Here is a 19,874-nt window from a genome sequence, read left to right as displayed (position 1 = left end):
AGACTTCTTACTGTGCGCACCCCCCAGTCCAACGTCGGCATCTCCACATCTTTAAAAAAACGGTCAAGGAGAGAAGGCGAATTCATGATGCTGGGGAAGAATAATTAAATGCAGTTCAAGACGTTTACACTTGGTGAGAGCGGGTTTCATATCCTCCAGAATCACTTCATAACTAGTGAATTATTTCTAAAGTGTCGTCGCTGTCACTTTTTAAAGAGAACTGCACACAGATGGGCTTTCACTTCCTGTGGGGGGGGGGGGGGGGCGACCAAATTAAATCTTCTTTGCAACTGATAAAAAGGACATTGGCAGCAGGTTGGAAACCAATTGATTAGCCGCAGTAAACCTCGCTATGCAATAAATGCATTAAATGTAAACGTTTACTCCCAGGGATCACAAGTTGCTGACATTCTGACAAGCATTGTACCTTGACACAGCTGCAAGTATAAAAGCTTCAGGAACGGAAGAAAACTGGTTTATAAAATGTTTTATGCTTTAAAAACAAAACGCACTGTTTTGCATCATTAACATTGCACTTTACTACCAGTGAAACAGTACATGGACATTTACTAATATACATACCATCATTATAAGCAGCCATTGTAGTACATATACAATCAGGACTTATCTTTTTGTGGGGATTAAATTGAATAAATGCCACTCGACATTGTTGTTACTGTGTCAGTTCATATTTTGCGCCCAAAACAATTTAACATTTTAAATAAGCTTGCACAGTTCTAATATTCAGATTCAAGTTTAGGATGTGCACGTTTTCACATTTAAGAGACGGTAGTCTCGTGCCAAAAACCTCGGAACTGCAATCTCTGCTGCTGCCTGCTTGGTACAGTACATCCACATGCAAATACATCATTTCATCTCATTATATGATTAATACATTCGGCTCCGCGAACACCACTATAATGGAATTTATGAGAAAAGGTGTCTTTGATTAGTAAAAAGGACTTTATTCTGGTATGAAAATATAATCATACCATTTTATATACGAGTAAAAGACCCTTCTGATAGCTGTAACCCACAGGTTTATGTTGTGTGCCGCGTACAATAAATTGTCGGACAGACTTTGTCAAAGATACACCCCTCCCCAGTTCCCCATATGTAACCCAGCGTGGTTAGTTTGTCTTCCTTAATCTGGTGACATTGCAAATTATAAGCCGTACTTACCACCCCCTACACCCTCTCAAATCATAGCCATTCATTGGCACCATGTGATGCAGACAGCTATCCATACTACTCTGCCCAGCAAAGTATTGCGATAGATGAGAGTCCATTTGTCTTTTTTTTAATATAAACCCAGCAGTTTATTTTATTTATTTATTTTTTGCACCATCATTCTTGTTTGAAAATTGCTTTTTGAAAGATGTCTGTGGTACCTCACAAAAATGATTGACATTTTAAAAAAGAAAGTCAAGAGCTGAATACCTAAATTAAAATGTAAAAACACAATGTTATTGTGCAGTCCAGGTGAGTGTGGGGCAGAATGCCTTTGTTCTGAGTTACCAGTGTTTACAAGTGGTCACATGAGAAATGGCAACAAAAGAAAAACACAATTACAGACGGAATGGTCTATTTCCATTCAAAAAAAAAAAATCTTGGGCAGGTACAAGTGTTTTACAGGAAGTTGTAGCACTGTAGACTCAAGGCGCACTTACACTCCCATGTACCTCATAATACTGAACTGCATGTTTGCACCAAGATCCGGATTATACGCAGTAATGTACTTGTTTGTAAGAGGGAAAGGAACAACTATAGTCTGTTCAAGGACCTTCAACCAGGCTGACATGCATACACAATCATTTTGAGCACTTTACTGGTCTTGTACATTGAAACGCTTCATCACTCGATACACTACTGGGAGACAGGCTGCGGAAACAAAGCCGGCTTCTCAATCTTGTGTCAACCGAGAAGAAGCGCAGACTAAGATGTAGTGTAAAAGATTTGGAGAAACACGGGTGTAAATGCACCTTGAAAGCCAGCCAATGCTACTTCACAATTTACAGTACAGAGGGCATTTCAAAATATTGAATTTCAATGTCAACAGAGCTACTAAATTCTTGATCAACAGCAGCCGTTACAGATTCAAAAATATTCTGAGAGAGGCTAAAATTAGATCAGGTCTCCTCGATTACTGTATCAACACTAGTAATGGTGCAATAAACAGAATTCTCATCAGCGATTGAAAAGTGCAAGATGAAAATAGTCTTGAGCTATCAAGTACTTGTGGAAAGGTGGAACTGTTTGTGAGCGTTCCAATTCAGTATATATGTTGGGAAATACTTGTATATATAAAAAGATGGGATGCATTAAAGTTTGGTGCCTGATCCCGATTTGGTCTGGCGTTCCACATAGAACAAGATGTAGGCCTTGGCCTTCATTACAGCTTCTTCCTCAGTCAAAGTAACAGTACTGTCATTGAAGTGGAACCAGCGGCCTTCGTGAGTCGCGTATGCAGTGTAATGACCCGAGCCGACTCTGAGAGGGAAAGGGGGGAAAAAAATAAAGTTACTCCTCTAGTGAGAAAGTGGACGCTTTGCAACTTCAGTCAATTTCAATTTGCTTCACATAAGATTGCAAACATAACCAGTTAAATTTTTTATTCCTCATTTTACAGGGGTATTCATTCCGAATCACACAAGGCTAGATGTAGATGACTTCATAGAATTTACAGGGCAGAAGGAGGCCATTCGGCCCATCGAGTCTGCACTGGCCCTTGGAAAGGACAACCCACTTTTTTTCTTTTTTTTTTTTTTTTTTTAAAAAAAAAAAAGAGTACCCAATTCATTTTTTCCAATTAAGGTGCAATTTAGCGTGGCCAATCCACCTAACCTGCACATCTTTCGGGTTGTGGGGGCGAAACCCACGCAAACACGGGAGAATGTGCAAACTCCACACACAGTGACCCAGAGCTGGGATCGGACCTGGGACCCCGGCGCCGTGAGGCAGCGTGCTAACCACTGTGCCGCCCCAAGGACAACCCACTTAAGCCCAAGTCTCCACCCTCTCCCCGTAAACCAGTAACCCACCTGAGTCATATTTAAAGAACAAGAACAAAGAAAATTACAGCACAGGAACAGGCCCTTCGGCCCTCCCAGCCTGCGCCAATCTTGATCCTTTATCTAAACCTGTTGCCTATTTTCCAAGGATCTACTTCCCTCTGTTCCCCGCCCGTTCATATATCTGTCTAGATGCATTTTGAATGATGCTATCGTGCCCGCCTCTACCACCTCGCTGGCACCCACCACCCGCTGCGTAATAAACTTTCCACGCATATCTCCCTTAAACTTTCCCCCTCTCACCTTGAAATCGTGGCCCCTTGTAATTGACACCCCCACTCTTGGAAAAAGCTTGTTGCTATCCACCCTGTCCATACCTCTCACAATTTTGTAGACCTCACTCAGGGCTTTCAACCTCCGTCTTTCCAACGAAAACAATCCTAATCTACTCAACCTTTCGTCATAGCTAGCACCCTCCATACCAGGCAACATCCTGGTGAACCTCCTCTGCACCCTCTCTAAAGCATCCACATCCTTCTGGTAATGTGGCGACCAGAACTGCACACAGTATTCCAAATGTGGCCTAACCAAAGTCCTATACAACTGTAACATAACCTGCCGACTCTTGTACTCAATACCCAGTCCGATGAAGGCAAGCATGCTGTATGCCTTCTTGACCACTCTATCGACCTGCGTTGCCCCCTTCAGGGTACAATGGACCTGAACTCCCAAATCTCTCTGTACATCAATTTTCCCCAGGACTCTTCCATTGACAGTTTAGCCCGCTCTTGAATTAGATCTTCCAAAATGCATCATCTCGCATTTGCCTGGATTGAACTCCATCTGCCATTTCTCTGCCCAACTCTCCAATCTATCTATATTTTGCTGTGTTCTCTGACAGTCCTCCTCGCTATCTGCAACTCCACCAATCTTAGTATCATCTGCAAACTTGTTAATCAGACCACCTATACCTTCGTCCAGGTCATTTATGTATATCACAAACAACAGTGGTCCGAGCACGGATCCCTGTGGAAACACCACTAGTCACCTTTCTCCATGTTGAGACACTCCCTTCAACCACTACTCTCTGTCTCCTGTTGCCCAGCCAGTTCTTTATCCATCTAGCTAGTACACCCTGAACCCCATGCGACTTCACTTTTTCCATCAACCTGCCATGGGAAACTTTATCAAACGCCTTACTGATGTCCATGTATATGACATCTAGAGCCCTTCCCTCATCAATTAACTTTGTCACTTCCTCAAAGAATTCTATTAGGTTTGTAAGAATCAACAGAATAAGATTATCCAAAGTAATTACTTAGCCCAACATTTAGCCACACCATCACATTATCCCATCCTGACTGCCAGACCCTCTGATTCTTACTCATATTCTCAAGAAACACATACACACGCTTCTCTTATGGATTGAGTGGTGCTTCCATTATTTAACATAACATTATGCAGGGCATAATGAAATTGGCCTGGAGTGGGCTGCAATGATTTTTTTGTGAGTGCTTACAGCAACACGCTCTGAAATAGAGTGAGCCAAGTACATTACAATAACTTAAATTGCATTTAATATTGGTGTTCTATGGCCAAGTGAATGCATCTATCAGAAGTGGCCTGGCTGAGCAATTAAACTGTCTTGCACAATGGTTTGCCCAGTGAAATTGTTGATGAATAAAAGAAAGTTTCTAATAAAATGAATGCGGTTGTGTTTGACTGCTCTGCATCTGGTTGGAAGTATATTCCAGAATGTATAGATGCCGACTTTCCCCAAGTTAAATGGGGTCTTCTCTGAAACTATTTGACTAGAAAGTCAAATCGATCCACCTACCAGAAGAGAAAATAGAGCTTTGCTCCTGGATACAGTGATGCTAGTTATCCAGTTTCAGCTCTGGTCCCCATGCCTCATGGAGGCTGCGGAGAAGACTGATCAAATGTAAAAGGGATGAGCAAGGAGGAAAAGGGAGATCGCAGCTTAAACTCTTGTGGCTGAGGAAGTGGTGACCTCACCGAATGGGGCAGAGGGTAGACCCAGACTACTGCATCCAATCAAACAAAAAGCAGGATCAGGGAACAAAATCATTTTCAACTGATATTGGGAACAGCACTGAAAGTAGGAGCAATTTGGGGGGAAACTCTGCAAGGTGGGATAGGGAGGGGACAGAACTGGGCTGGCTTTCCTAACAGGGTAATTAGGTGAACTACAATTGGTTTTAATCAGTGAACTGCATTTGCCCTCCTTCAATTTTACAGCGAGCTGCTGTACGGTCACCGATTTGATTCCCGGGCTGGTCTTAGCTGGGGCTAATATAAGTATAATAACCAGCCCTGGGAGTGGAAGAAAACTGGACAGGTTCCCACTCGGCGTGTGTCATTGGCAAGAGGATGTACACCCATAGTCAAGACTCGTACATGGACATGGCACACTTGGAAAAAGTATATGAGGGTTTGAAGACAGGGAGAGAGAAAACTAGCCAGACGGGAAGGCACACCTGCAGTGCACGAGTTTAGAACATAGAACATTACAGCGCAGTACAGGCCCTTCGGCCCTCAATGTTGCGCCGACCTGTGAAACCACTCTAAAGCCCATCTACACTATTCCCTTATCGTCCATATGTCTATCCAATGACCATTTGAATGCCCTTAGTGTTGGCGAGTCCACTACTGTTGCAGGCAGGGCATTCCACGCCCTTACTACTCTCTTGAGTAAAGAACCGACCTCTGACATCTGTCCTATATCTATCTCCCCTCAACTTAAAGCTATGTCCCCTCGTGCTAGACATCACCATCTGAGGAAAAAGGCTCTCACTGTCCACCCTATCCAATCCTCTGATCATCTTGTATGCCTCAATTAAGTCACCTCTTAACCTTCTTCTCTCTAACGAAAACAGCCTCAAGTCCCTCAGCCTTTCCTCATAAGATCTTCCCGATCTGTATTGTCCCAGTGACGCCCTGAAGCAATTGCAATCACTGCAGCAGCAGATGGTCAATTTTATCAGTCGCTCAGATAAGGCATGCCTAACAGCAGCAACATTATACATGGCAAATAGTAAAACTATTAAAAAGCAACATCGCCAAACACACAAGGACTGAAACAAACAGTAACAACATTGGCTCCCAGCCCAGCCGCGAGCTACATAGTAAATCGATCCTCGTATACAATGCTGTGTGATTTAAGTGTGTAATACATTTGACCATTTTCCCAGACATGGCGAATTCACACAGCAGCAGCCAAAAACAAGACACATGCAATAGTGCAATTATACAATGCAATTATAAAAGTTCATGATTCCCCCACCCACTGTTGGATTAGACTCAGGCACCAGTCTCCACCCTCGGGAACAGGCTAGCGGGTTCCTGAAAGAAACTGCTGAAGAACTCACCTTATTGTTTTCCTTTGTTGAGGGGGATGTACCCAGCTCTCCACATCATGGAGCTCACTGTATGAAACCTGGCACATGGGTCCCAATCTCATTGTATCACTGAGTAGCATATTGCATCACTGCTGTCTAATTGCCTCCAGCTTAAGTCTAGATAGAACCATGACTGCTATTTAATCCTACACCCAAAAATGCTTTTCAGCACGAATCATAGAATCCCTCCAGTACAGAAGGAGGCCATTCGTCCCATCAAATATGCACCGACCCTCTGAAAGAGCAACCTACCCATTTCTTCCCCCACATCCATCCTGCCCTCTCCCCGTAACCTAACCGTCACATCTTTGGAACATGGGAGGAAACCGGAGCACCCGGAAGAAACCCACGCAGACACGGGGAGAACATCTAAACTCCACACAGAGGCCGACTGGAAGCCAGTGTCTAAGTGCGCACGACACAGATCTGTGCTGGCTCCCTTCTAGTTTATCATTCATATAAACGACATTGATGATTGTGTGGGGGGTAGGGTCAGTGAGATTGCAGATGGCACAAAGATTGGCCGGTTGGTTAACAGTGAGGCCGAGTGTCTTTGGTTACAGGAAGATGTAGACGGGATGGTCAAATGGGCAGAAAAGTGGCAGATGGAATTTAACCCTGAAAAGTGTGAGCTGGTACACTTTGGAAGGAGTAATTTGACAAGGAAGTATTCAATGAATGGCCTGACACTGGGAAGTTCCGAGGAACGAAGGAACCATGTCTATCATCATCCTGTCTCCTACAGCTAAGCCAATTTTGATCCACCTCATCAAGTTGCCCTGTACCCCATGTGCATTCGCCTTCTTTATAAATCTCCCTTTTGGGATCTTGTCAAAGGCTTTGCTGAAATCCATGTAAACTACAGCACGTGCACTACCCTCATCTACGCATCTGGTCGCATGCTCAAAAACTTCAATCAAATTTGTTAGGCATGACCTCCCTCTGACAAAGCCAAGCTGACTGTCCCTTGCCTCTACAAGTGAAAACAGAGCCTCTCCTTCAGAATTTTCTCCAATAGTTTCCCTAGCGTTTCCCTAGAGTCTCACTGGCATGAGACTCACTGGCCTGTAGTTTCCTGGCTTATATCTGCAACCTTTCTTAAGTAGTGGGACCACATTAGCTGATCTCCAGTCCGCTAAAGTTTACACTAAATCCGATTTAAGTAGAACAGCTACAAGTTCATTACTATAATGAAAATAGATCTTTTGACTATGCAATTCTTTCTATAATGTTTCTGGCTTCGGTTTTAAGGTCCCCATAGGATGAACCTCACTAGGGTGGCACAGTGGTTAGCACTGCTGCCTCACAGCGCCAGGGCCATGGTTCAATTCCAGCCTTGGGTGACTGCCCGTGTGGAGTTTGCACTTTCTCCCCGTGTCTGCGTGGGTTTCGGTTTCCACTATCAGGATTGGAATTTTATTCCAAATCCGCATCATGAGGAAAGTCTTTCTTGGATATCCCCTCAGTCACCTCCTTTCAAAGTTACAGAGCTCATGTTTTTCCTTATGTGTTTGGGATAGATCTCACTTCTTTGTCTGTACCAACTCTAAATGTTTCCCCAGTCTCTTGGTAACCGGAGCTGGATGCAGTAGTTTTTTAAAAAATTATTTCATGAGACGTGAGCAAGGCCAGCATTTATTACCCATTCTCAAGTGCCTTCGAGAAGGTAGTGGCGAGGCACATTCTCGAATCACTGCAATTCACCTTGTGTGGCTACATCCATACTTCTGTTTGGAAGAGTGTTCTAGGTTTTTGACACAGCGACAGCAAAGGAACAGTGATACAGTTTCAAGTCAGGGTGGTGTGGGGGTTGTAGAGAATCTTGCAGGTGGTGGTGTCCCCAAGTGTCTGGTGCCCTTGTCCTTCGAGGTGGCAGAGGTCACGGTTTGGAAGGTGCTGGCTGTGGAGTCTCGACAGGTTTCTGCAATGCATCTTGTGTTTGATAGACAATTCTGCCACTGTGCAGTGGTGGTAGCGGGAGTGAATGTTTAAGATGTGGGTGGGTGCCTGTCAACCGGACTGCTTGGTCCTGGATGGTGTTAAGCTTCGAATGTTGTTGGAGCTGCACTCATCCAGGCAAGTGGCGAGTATTCCAACACACTCGTATACCCTGTAACTGGTGGGGGAGGCTTTAGGTGGACAAGAGGCGGGTTACTCTCCGCAGAATTCCCGGCCTCTTGTAGCCACAGCATTTGTATGACCGGTTCAGTCAAGTTTCCGGTCAATGGCAACCCCCGGGATGATAATGGTAGGAGGTGGTAAAGATGGCTATGCCACTAACGTCAAGGGGAGATGATTAGAATACCTCTTATTTGGAGATGGTCAATGCCTGTCACTATGTGGCACAAATGTTCCTTGCCACCTACCAGCCAGAGCCTGAATGTTGTCCAAGACTTTCTGCATTTGGACACTGACCACTTCAGTTTCCATGGAGTTGCGGATGGTGGGACCATAGAACGGTTACAGCAGAGAAAGAGGCCATTCAGCCCAACCATGTCTGTGCCAGCCAAAACAAAATAATAATAAAAAGCTAGCTGCCCATTTTAATCCCATCTTCCAGCACCTGGACCAGGTTACAGCAGATCCAGGTACCTTTAAATAGGTTGAGCCTTTCAGCTTCCACCGCCAAACCAGGCTGTGAATTCCAGACACCCTCTAGGTGAAGAACGTTTTCCTCACATCCTCTCTAATCCTTCTAACCGATCACCCTCAATTTGCTGACCTCTATTGTCATGTGAGAGTACCTTTAAGAAATGGATGTTTAAGCAATGTACCTTTAAGAAATGGAGCTGATCATATTACTGAAGTGATGTCAGAGGGTGGGGGGGGGGGGCTGAGCTCACATCTGCTTTTTTGAGTTTCAGTTTGAGAAGGCAGCTGGGAGTGCCTGTGTGTTTTGCTGAGAGCTGCAGGAAGAAACACAGAGCTGGTCTGTTGATCTCTGCAATCCAAAGACTATAAATATATTGAATGTAACCTAATGTCTGTTTTTGAAGGTTTGAAGTCTTTTGGATGCTTAAAGGAACAGTTTGAAGGATTATTTAGTGTTGTAGTCTTTTGGGGTTATCTTTGAAGTAATGGGTGTTAAGATATTCAATGTTTGTTTTTAAAAGGTTAACTTGTGTTCATAGAATAAACATGGTTTTGTTTTAAAAACCACTTGTCCATTCCTGCTGTATCACACCTGGAGAGTACGCCGTGTGCTTCCCACACCACAATCTATTAAAAATTGTGGGTCGGTTGAACTCCACGAAACACTTTGCAGGTTCTGTAAACCTGCACCCATAACACTACGCAAGGGGAAACGGGGCATCCATGGGTACAATCTAGGCCCCTCAATCTTGTACATCCCAATCTCCTCAGTTCCAAGGGAAATAATCCCAGCCTATCCAATCTTTCCTCGTAGCTGCAATTTTCCAGCCCTGGCAACATTCTTGCAAATTTGGTCTGTACTCTCTCCAGAGCAATCTTGTCCTTCCTCTAATGTGGTGACCAGAACTCGACACAAAGCTCTAGTTGTGGCCTAACCAGCCTTTTATATAGTTCCATCTTTTGTATTCAATACTTTGTCCATCAAAGGAAAGCATCCCATGTGCTTTCTTTACCACCTTATCCACCTGCCCCGTCACTTTCAGGGGTCTGTGGACATGCACTCCACCCCTCCAAATATCCTGTGTATTCCCTAGCTGTGTTGGTCCTCCCCAAATGCATTACCTCACACCTCTGCCATGTTTCTGCCCACACAATCAAATCATCGGTAGCCTTGTGGATAGCACAATTGCTTCACAGCTCCAGGGTCCCAGGTTCGATTCCGGCTTGGGCCACTGTCTGTGCGGAGTCTGCACATCCTCCCAGTGTGTGCGTGGGTTTCCTCCGGGTGCTCCGGTTTCCTCCCACAGTCCAAAGATGTGCAGGTTAGGTGGATTGGCCGTGATAAATTGCCCTTAGTGTCCAAAATTGCCCTTAGTGTTGGGTGGGGTTACTGGGTTATGGGGATAGGGTGCCGGTGTTGACCTTGGGTAGGGTGCTCTTTCCAAGAGCCGGTGCAGACTCGATGGGCCGAATGGCCTCCTTCTGCACTGTAAATTCTATGAAAAATCAATATCATTCTAGGGACACCAGCTATCCTTTTCACTATCAATAGCACCGTCAATTCTTGTGTCATCTGCAAAGTTCCCAATCATGCCACCTACATTGAAGTCCAAATCATTAATATATGGGCAGCACGGTAGCATTGTGGTTAGCACAATTGCTTCACAGCTCCAGAGTCCCAGGTTCAATTCCCGGCTTGAGTCACTGTCTGTGCAGAGTCTGCACGTTCTCCCAGTGTGTGCATGGGTTTCCTCCGGGTGCTCCGGTTTCCTCCCACAGTCCAAAGATGTGCAGGTTAGGTGGATTGGCCAAGCTAAAATTGCCCTTAGTGTCCAAAATTGCCCTTAATGTTGGGTGGGGTTACTGAGTTATGAAGATAGGATGGAAGTGTGGACCTTGGGTAGGGTGCTCTTTCCAAGGGCCGGTGCAGACTCGATGGGCCGAATGGCCTCCTTCTGCACTGTAAATTCTATGATATGCAAAGCACAGCAATACAGAGCCTTGTGGAACACCATTGGAAACAGTTTTCTATTTGCAAATACATTCATCAACCATTAACCTTTGTTTCCCGTCACTGAGCCAATTTTGGATCCAATTTACTACCTTCCCCATGGGATTTTACTTTTCTGAAGATATCAAACACAGTGCAATTATCAGCGAACATCCTCACTTATGATGGAGGGAAGGTCATTGATGAAGAAGCCGCAGATGGTTGGGCACCAGCCCGGGACTGAGATGTTTGGCCTTTAACCAACCGTCTTCCTTTGTGCTAAGTGTGATTCCAAGTGGAGTATTTGCCCTTTGCTAGGGCCCCTTGCTATCTCACTCTGTCAAATGCCGCCTCGACTCTCACTTCCACTTTTTTGGCATGTTTGGACCATGGCCGTAAATAACAGGAGCTGAGGGGACCTGGCAGAATCCAAACGGAGCACTGGTGAGGTTATTCCCTCTTGATAGCACTTGTCGACAACATCTTTTATCACTTTGCTGATGACCAAAAGACTGATGGGATGATAATTGGCCAGATGGGATTTTTCCTGCTTTTTATGGACAGAAAATATATGGGTAATTTTCCACATTGCCAGGTTGCCGCCAGTGCTGAAATTGTCCGCCTGTATTTTTTTCTTTTGAGGTAGTTCCTAACTGAAAAAAGAAACCACAACGCTAGGTTTCTGGAAAAGGGAGGGTGTGTAACCCTGGATTCCTGGCTGTGATTCAGACTTCTGTGGCATTTGGTTGCGAGGGAAACAGAAGCTGATAGGTCAAATGTTAGTCCATGGTCAGAACAGTAGAGACAGGCTGTGGAGAGCTGCATGAGATAGCGAAGGAAAATAAGTCATGCCAAAATTAGATCAAAAAGGCTGGTTCTGTCCGTAGAATTGTGGGGCATCTGGAACGGTGCATTTTCTTTGAAATTATACCAGTGATTCCAGGTGGAGCAAAAGGGGTGCTCAATGTCTACTTCCTTCGTGAATAACGGAACTGAAACTCTACCCAGGGAAGACAGAGTTCTGAGGGACAATGTGGCTGAGATTAGTGTTGTATATGCTGAAGGGACCATTAAGAAATCTATGAGGTCTAGGCTTGTAGTAGCAGCTATTTGAAATATAATTTATGGTCTATTGAATACAATCTGTTAATATATGTCTACGTTTTTGTTTATTTTGGTTTGATTCTTACAGGAAAAGTTTTTTAAATGGAAATCTTGTCCATCAGCTTCTTCCATATGGATCATTTGGGAAGTTTGCTTCAATTAGGGATCAGTGTTCATGGGGATTGTAACAACTGGGACAATTTTGGCTCAAGGCATCGCTAGTTCTGGAGCACAAGTCTCCAGTGCTACTGCGGGATGTTGTCAGAGCTCAGAGCCTTAGCCAAACTCAGTGCCTTCTGTCATTCTTAAAATCACACTGGCTGGAGACTCAGAGTGATGTTGGGGACCACGGGAGGAGGCCAAGATGGATCATTCACTCAGCCCCTCTGGCTGAATGAAGGTGGTTGCAAATGACGACACTGGGCTTCCCCCATCATTGTGGATGGGGGTATTGTGCAGCCTTCTCATCCTCCAGTTAGTTGTTTAATTGTCCATCACCATTCACGACTGGGTGGGGCAGGACTGCAGAGCTTGGATTCAGTGTCGATACATATGATTAAGGTGTACAATTACAGTGCTGCACAGTCTTAGACTTATACTCTACCTAGGTAAAAATACAATGCAGCTTTGTAGAAACCTCCTCTCCAGTGATTAGACACAAGTAGCATCCTGGGATCTCTTTCAACAGGCACCTCAGCCAATCAGATACCATTCAACAAACAGTCGCTTCGCCATCTCCTAACTTCCAACTTAGAATTCCAAATTACTTGTTCAAACAAAAATATAAAAGGGCCAATGTTCCTGTTCATTGTACTCCAGGACAACCAAATGCCAATAAAGAAAACAAGATGCCTGAATGAGTTACTGTATCTTCGTGGTTTCCAGGATACAAAGCATCATCATTACAAGTGATTTCCAAATTAAACTCTTGGAAGCAAAAGGGACATTTTCAAATCTTTTAGTTTATCCAAACATATATTTTCAGCTGTAGGCCATTAATTTTGCCTTGTGGAAAACATCTGGCTCTGAAAATGCAGGTCACTGGGCTTGCCAATATGTCATCAGGGTAGCACAGTGGTTAGTGCAGCTGCCTCACAGCGCCAGAGGCCCGGGTTCGATTCCGGCCATGGGTGGCTGGGTGGAGTTTGCGCATTCTGCCCAAGTCTGTGTCGACTTCCTCCGGGCCCTCCAGTTTCCTCCCACAGTCCCAAGATGTACAGGCTCGGTGGATTGGCCATGCTAAATTGCCCCTTGGTGTCCAAAGGTTAGGTAGGATTACAGGGATAGGGCGGGCGAATGGGCCTCGGTAGGGTGCTCCTTCAGCTGGGTAAAGACATTAGTCATTTGACTCCATCTCCACGACCTGTTTTGTTAAAAAAGGGAAATCCATAGAATCCCTACAGTGCAGAAGGAGGCCATTTAACCCATCAAGTCTGCACCGACCCTCTGAAAGAGCACCCTTCCTAGGCCTACTCCCCCACCCTATCCTCGTAACCTCATAACCCCACATAACTTGCACATTTTGTACACCAGGGGGCAATTTATTTAATTTTTTTTAAATTTAGAGTACCCAATTGCTTTTTCCCCCCCCCCCAATTAAGGGGTAATTTAGCGTGGCCAATCCACCTACCCTGCACATGTGTTTGGGTTGTGAGGGTGAGACCCACGCAGACACAGGGAGAATGTGCAAACTCCAGATGGACAGTGACCGGGACCGGAATCGAACCCGGGTCCTCGGTGCCGTGAACCAGCAGTGCTAACCACTTCGCCGCCATGCTATCCTTCTAAGGAACAATTTAGCATGGCCAATCCACCTAACCTGCACATCTTTGTACTGTGGGAGGAAACCGGAACATTCAGAGGAAACCCACGCAGACGTGGAAAGTACAAACTCCACACAGTCACCCAAGGTTGGAACCCAGGTACCTGGCACTGAGGTAGCAGTGCTATCTATTGTATCACACTAAGATCTAAACCAAATCACACCAGAACAGGAAAATTATTGAAGTAATTCATTTCAGTCATTTAGAGATATGTTGACATTGATAGATATACACAGATTCAGTTCTTTAAAACAGGGTTTCTGGCCTGAACTTTACGATACAAAGCTTCTTCTCCAGGTAACGCCCTCACTATTCCAGGGTGACCAAGCCGCAGTTTATGCTGCAATTTTACTATGGGGCAGGACAAGTGACAGGCCCCAAGTAATGGTTGGGTTGCTTTAATCATCTCCAGCACTGTGTGGTGTACTTGTCACAACATTTAAATCTTAGAATAAAGTTTTACTATAGTTCCCACTGTGAGAAGCACTTGTCCACTATGTGAAGTCTCAGATCTAAGACAATTAAAAACCAAAGTGCTCACCCAGAACCATGATGCACCACCACAGCTGCAAGGTCATATAGGCAACTTTCTGGACCACTGTTCTCAGGCTGGAGTAGGGGAAAAGAAAAGTGCAGAGATCTTTGTTACAACAGTCATATTTTATTGTATTTTCCTCTTCAGTGCATTATTCGGCAGTCTCCCCCAGGCCGCTATCTGTTCTAGCTTTAAACTAGCTAAGGGGAGATGAGTGCGCATTATGGGTCGGTTGATCCAGCCTATTCAGGAATGGGTTCTGGAGGAAGAACACTGTTGGGAGCATCAGCACAGAGATCAGTGGTGGCACACTTCTGAATCAGATGTCGATTCAACACCCCAGTACAGGACATGAGCGTGGGCTTGACGTGGGCACTTCAGTGGAATACTGAAGGGAGAGCTGCTTTGTTGGAGGTGCAGTCTTTTGAATGATTCCCCATGTGCCTGTGTAGATGGCCACATACACTTTTCAGGAAAGGGCTGAAGGCGCTCTCATGCCCTGGCTAACATTACCCGTTCAACCAATACTAACAACTACTCCATCACTCATTTCATTTGCCATCTGAGTGACCTTGTTGCGTGCAATCTGGTTGCCACATTACCTCTTGAAACAAGGTCAGACGTGGAAAGATACAGTGCGTTTTTAAGGCTGATCCTTGCTATTTAGCATCACTGGAGAGGGGAGCGGGGTTTCAGCACTGGGTTGCGAACTCTGATCAGGCTGTGGGTTCCTCATTCACAGCAACTTGGGGAAACCGAGGCTTTTCAGTGCTGGCTGGACCCTGGTGAAGAAACAGGTGAAGAAAAAGGGGTGCAGGGGTGTTACCGCCTGGTGGTGGGATTTGGCAAAAAGGAGCGGAATCCTGATAGCTGGCAGCTACCATACCAGGGGATGGAAGAGGAGAGAGAAGGAAAAGATGTAGGCCAAGAACTGGTTGCTCAATCCTTTACAGCCTGTAACCGTAGCTGAGCGATGCCCACCTTCCATTCCAGTTACTCGACCACATCACATCGCCAGTTTTGAACATTAATTAGGCCAAAAACGTTTTGTTGGCTACAGCAGCTTTGATCAGGATCACGTCACACCGGCCCTGGGTCAATGCTGATTAATTATTTTTATTAGTTCCTGGGGTGTGGGCGTTGCTGGCTGGGTCAGAATTTATTGCCCACCCCTGAGGGCATTTAAGAGTCAATTACATCGCTGTGGATCTGGAGTTACATGAAGGTCAGACCGGGTAAGGATGGAAGCTTTCCTTCCTCAGAGGACCATTAGTGGGCCAGATGGGTTTTTACAACAATCGACAATTGTTTCGCGGTCATTAGACTTTTAATTCCAGAACTTTAAAATTGTTGAATTCATTTCACCATCTGCCATTGTGGGATTTGAACCCAATCCCCAGAGCATTACATTTTCCTGGGTCTCTGGATTGCTAGTCCAACGACAATACCACTGCCTCCCAGTTGTCTCATAGGTGTGAGATTATATTTTGCTCCCAGTTTGATATATGACAGGTCTCCACAAATTGTAATTTTTTTAAAAATTCCAATTAAGGGGCAATTTAGCGCGGCCAATCCACCTAGCCTGCACATCTTTTGGGTTGTGGGGGTGAGACCCACGCAGACACGGGGAGAATGTGCAAACTCCACACGCGACAGTGAGCCAGGGCCGGCATCGAATACGGGACCTTGGCGCCGTGAGGCAGCACTGCGCCACTGTGCCGTCCTAGGTTTCCATAAATAACCACTGCTGTGATTGGTGGGAAGACCACCGCCGAAAGATCGTTCCCTGGTAACCAGGTGACTGCAATGGGGAAGGACATCACAATCACATGACACCACAGGGAAGTTCCTTTTGGGTTGCAAAAAAATCCCTTTAAAACAAAAGAGAACGTAAACTGGGAAGGGGGCACAGTTCAACATGGTCTTCCTATTCACGATTGTAAGTTGTGTGTACAATAGAAAAGTGAACAAAGGAACAGCAACATATCCATTCATAGCTTCAGTCTTCACACCCCATTGAACAAGCAGCAAGAACAGGGAGGGAAGAAATGAGTGATTGGAGGAGGTGGAGCAGCGTGGCGGCAAACACAATCTGTGATTGGTGTAGTAGCTCAGTGTCTCCCTTGCTCACAGCTCCACCAACCATGACTCTGCCGTTGGTTCTATTTGCAAGATTTAGCATGAAAATGTGGTGAATTCCCAATGAGATTCTCATACAGGGTGCACCAAAACTATAGAACCACTGACACCTGGGGAAACGAAGCAAATGCCATTTTTGGTGTTTGTCCGGCCACAGAGTGGCACAACCTCAGGGAAAAATGGAGGGTGGGGGTGGGGATGCGTGCAAATTTTTATATCCTCAGGTAGACAACAGCAGCCTTATATCCGAATACATTTACCTCCAATAAGAAGCACTTCATGTCTAGGCCTCGCAGAGGAAATTCTACATAAGTATCTATCTTATTTCGCAGATATGCTGTCCAATGAAATCTTTTCAGATGCAAGCATAGCACCTAAAAGTAAAAAAGGGGGGGAAAAAAAAATCAGTCAGGCTATTTTGTGGGAAGCGTTATAATGTAATTCAGTTATTGATGTAACAACTCCTTTCAGCACTGGGCCGTGGCCATCTTCAGTTGCCTTCCGTCCATCATAAGGTTAAAGTGGTACATTCACTGATGATTGCACAATTTTCAGTACCATTATCGACTCCTCAGGTACTGAAGCAACGTGTGTCCATGTGCAGCTAGACCTGAACAGCATTCAGACTTGGGCTGATAGCATTCAGCAACATTACCATTGCTGAATCCCCTGCTGTCAGCTTCCTGGGGGTTACCATTCTCCAGAAACTGAACTAGACTAGCCACACTGCGGCTCCAAGAGCAGATCAGAGGCTGGGAATTCTCGGACGAGTATCTCACCTCCTGACTCACGAAAACTGTCCATCATCCACAAGGCACAAGTCAGGAGTGTGATTAAATACTCTCCAAAAACACTCGAGGAAGTTTGACACCAGCTAGGACAAAGCAGTCCACTTGATTAGCACCCCATCCACCACCTTCAACGTTCAGTCTCACCAGTGACACACAGTGGCAGCAGCATTTACCATATACAAGACGCACTGCAGCAACTGAACAAGGTTCCTTCAGCAGCACCTCTCAAACATGCAACCTCTACCCCTAGAAGGGCAAGGGCAGCAGATGTATGGGAACATCAGCACCTTCAAGTTCCCTTCCAAGCCACACACCATCCTGACTTGGAGCTATATTGCCGTTCCCTCACTGTCGCTGGATCAAAATCCTGGAACTCCCTTCCTAACAGCATTAGAGGTGTACCTACACCACATGGCCTGCAGTGGTCCAAGGCGGTGAGCTCTCCACCACCTTCCCACGGGCAATTAGGGATGGGCAATAAATGCTGGACTCACTAATGACATCTGCATCCTGTGAAAATAATAGAGGAAGAAAATGATAAATCTCCACTTTAATCAATTAACTTCAATACGGGTGCTGGGTGACATATCCAACTTCTACTGCAGATTCGGTACCATGAATAGATACTTTGGCAGCCTGGTATCCCAAGCAGGTACAGAGTTTCCTCCCTGTGAATCTTTGAAAACCTCAGTGAGACCTGCTGCATTGCTGTTCGATGCAAGTGCTGACTGAAGCTGGCATCAATCATCCCACCAAGCCAAACAGCGAGACTGCAAGCTGTATGGAACACAGGCACTGCTTGTACTCTACAATGGAGGCCTAACGATTCATTAGGCGGCCTTACTGTTGCAGCACATCCTTACTGTTGGAACTAGCCCACTCAGCGCTCACTGGATGGAGATTTAAATGTTTATAATCGGCTGTAGATTAGCCGTATTTCGAAAGCAATTAGCGCTGACCACAAGCCTGTCTGTCACGGTGGTGAAGTCTGATCTCTTGATAATGTCCCCAAATGTCAATTGGAAAATACAATTCAGACACGCGTATTATTAATTACACGAGCTACAAAACACCCCGAGTCAGATTTGAAAGCAAAACCTACAGACAAAGCAGCTTTAGCTATTATTTTGTATTTGACAATCTCATCAATAAATACACCAACTCAACTACTCAAAAAAAAAGAAGCAAAATACTAACCTTTGGCAACTTCTGAATCCAAAATTTTTTGGTGCTCTTCTGTCGCTTTTTACATTTGTGGCACATGTAGAGCTCGGTTTCATCCAGCTCCTCCAAGTCTGTGAAACTGCGGAGGCAATCTGCAAGAAAAATAGCCCAGAGAACTGCAATCACGCTGGCTCTCCCAAACTCTCATCTGTAATTCATTTTTCACCAAATTAAGTAAATCCAGTCTGAGAAAAGGAAACATGAAGTCATGTTTGCACAGTGCCTCAGAGGGAATTTTTTTTTTTTTTAGTACAATACAGCAATGACCGCCTTATTTAATCTGTTCAGGTAATGAAAACTATCTGGCGTTTTAGTGAGCTGATAGGGAGACACCTTTTCCATTGACAAGAGGGCCAGTGACCAGAGGTCAGATTTAAGGTAATTGACAAAAGGAAGAATATTTCTTTTTAAAAACTCAGCAAATTACGATGTTCATGCCTAAAAGGCGGTGACAGCCGATTCAATTTTAAATAAATTCAGAGCACCCAATTCTCTTTTTTCCAATTAAGGGGCAATTCAAGGTGGCCAATCCATCTACCCTGCACATCTTTGGGTTGTGGGGGTGAGACCCACGCAGACACAGGGAGAATGTGTAAACTCCACACGGACAGTGTCCCAGGGCCGGGATTGAACCCGGGTCCTCAGCACCGTGAGGCAGCAGTGCTAACCACTGCGCCACCATGTCGCCTCTTCATAGATTCAATATTAATTATCAAAAGGGCAGTGGATACAAATACATGAAGCAAAAACACTGCCGATACGATGCAATTGAATGGTTTTGCGATCCGAGGGCCTCGGAGGTCTCCTGCAAACCAGAGGTGGTGCATTAAGTTTGCAAACAGCTGGGAATCCTCCCAAAACACTTCCACGACTATTCTGGATGATGTTCTATTGCGGTATCAGGGGGAACCTGCTGCAGTTTGCACGCTGCATTGATTTCACTGTTTATGCCTGCACTCTATCATGCATTTTGGGATATTCTAGTGGGCACACATGCAGGGTTTCTGGAAACTCTAGAATTGAGTTTTTCCACTTAATTTACTGAAATAAAAATATCCACAATATAATTTCATCGCTACTTTTATGCACGGTGTCTTACTTTTAATTTGAAGATAGGTTTATATTTTAATTGAAAAAAAAGAGCAAAATACATTGGGTGAGAGTTTTGGGGGGGATGGGTGTGGGGAAGTGGAGGTTCCGGATTGCATTACCAGAGTCACCTATGTTGAAAAGACATTGGAAGAGA

The 19,874-nt window shown here is 45.0% G+C and overlaps 1 protein-coding gene across 1 annotated transcript in view; it reads right to left on the bottom strand.

Annotated features, from left to right (window-relative positions):
- Positions 1 to 472: 472 nt before the first annotated feature.
- Positions 473 to 19,874, bottom strand: part of usp3 (ubiquitin specific peptidase 3) — a 134,308-nt gene continuing 114,906 nt past the window's right edge. The window contains exons 12-15 of the mRNA XM_072492954.1: positions 18,602 to 18,720; positions 16,874 to 16,987; positions 14,481 to 14,548; positions 473 to 2,490 (exon numbers count right to left, since the gene is read on the bottom strand). Of these exons, the coding sequence (XP_072349055.1) occupies positions 2,322 to 2,490; positions 14,481 to 14,548; positions 16,874 to 16,987; positions 18,602 to 18,720 (470 nt within the window). The 3' untranslated portion in view covers positions 473 to 2,321. The remainder of the gene's footprint in view (positions 2,491 to 14,480; positions 14,549 to 16,873; positions 16,988 to 18,601; positions 18,721 to 19,874) is intronic.

This window comes from Scyliorhinus torazame, chromosome 30 (assembly GCF_047496885.1).
Source record: "Scyliorhinus torazame isolate Kashiwa2021f chromosome 30, sScyTor2.1, whole genome shotgun sequence".
Classification (NCBI taxonomy): domain Eukaryota; kingdom Metazoa; phylum Chordata; class Chondrichthyes; order Carcharhiniformes; family Scyliorhinidae; genus Scyliorhinus; species Scyliorhinus torazame.
Note: the sequence above shows the minus strand (reverse complement) of the source record. Positions and strands in the feature narration are given on the sequence as shown.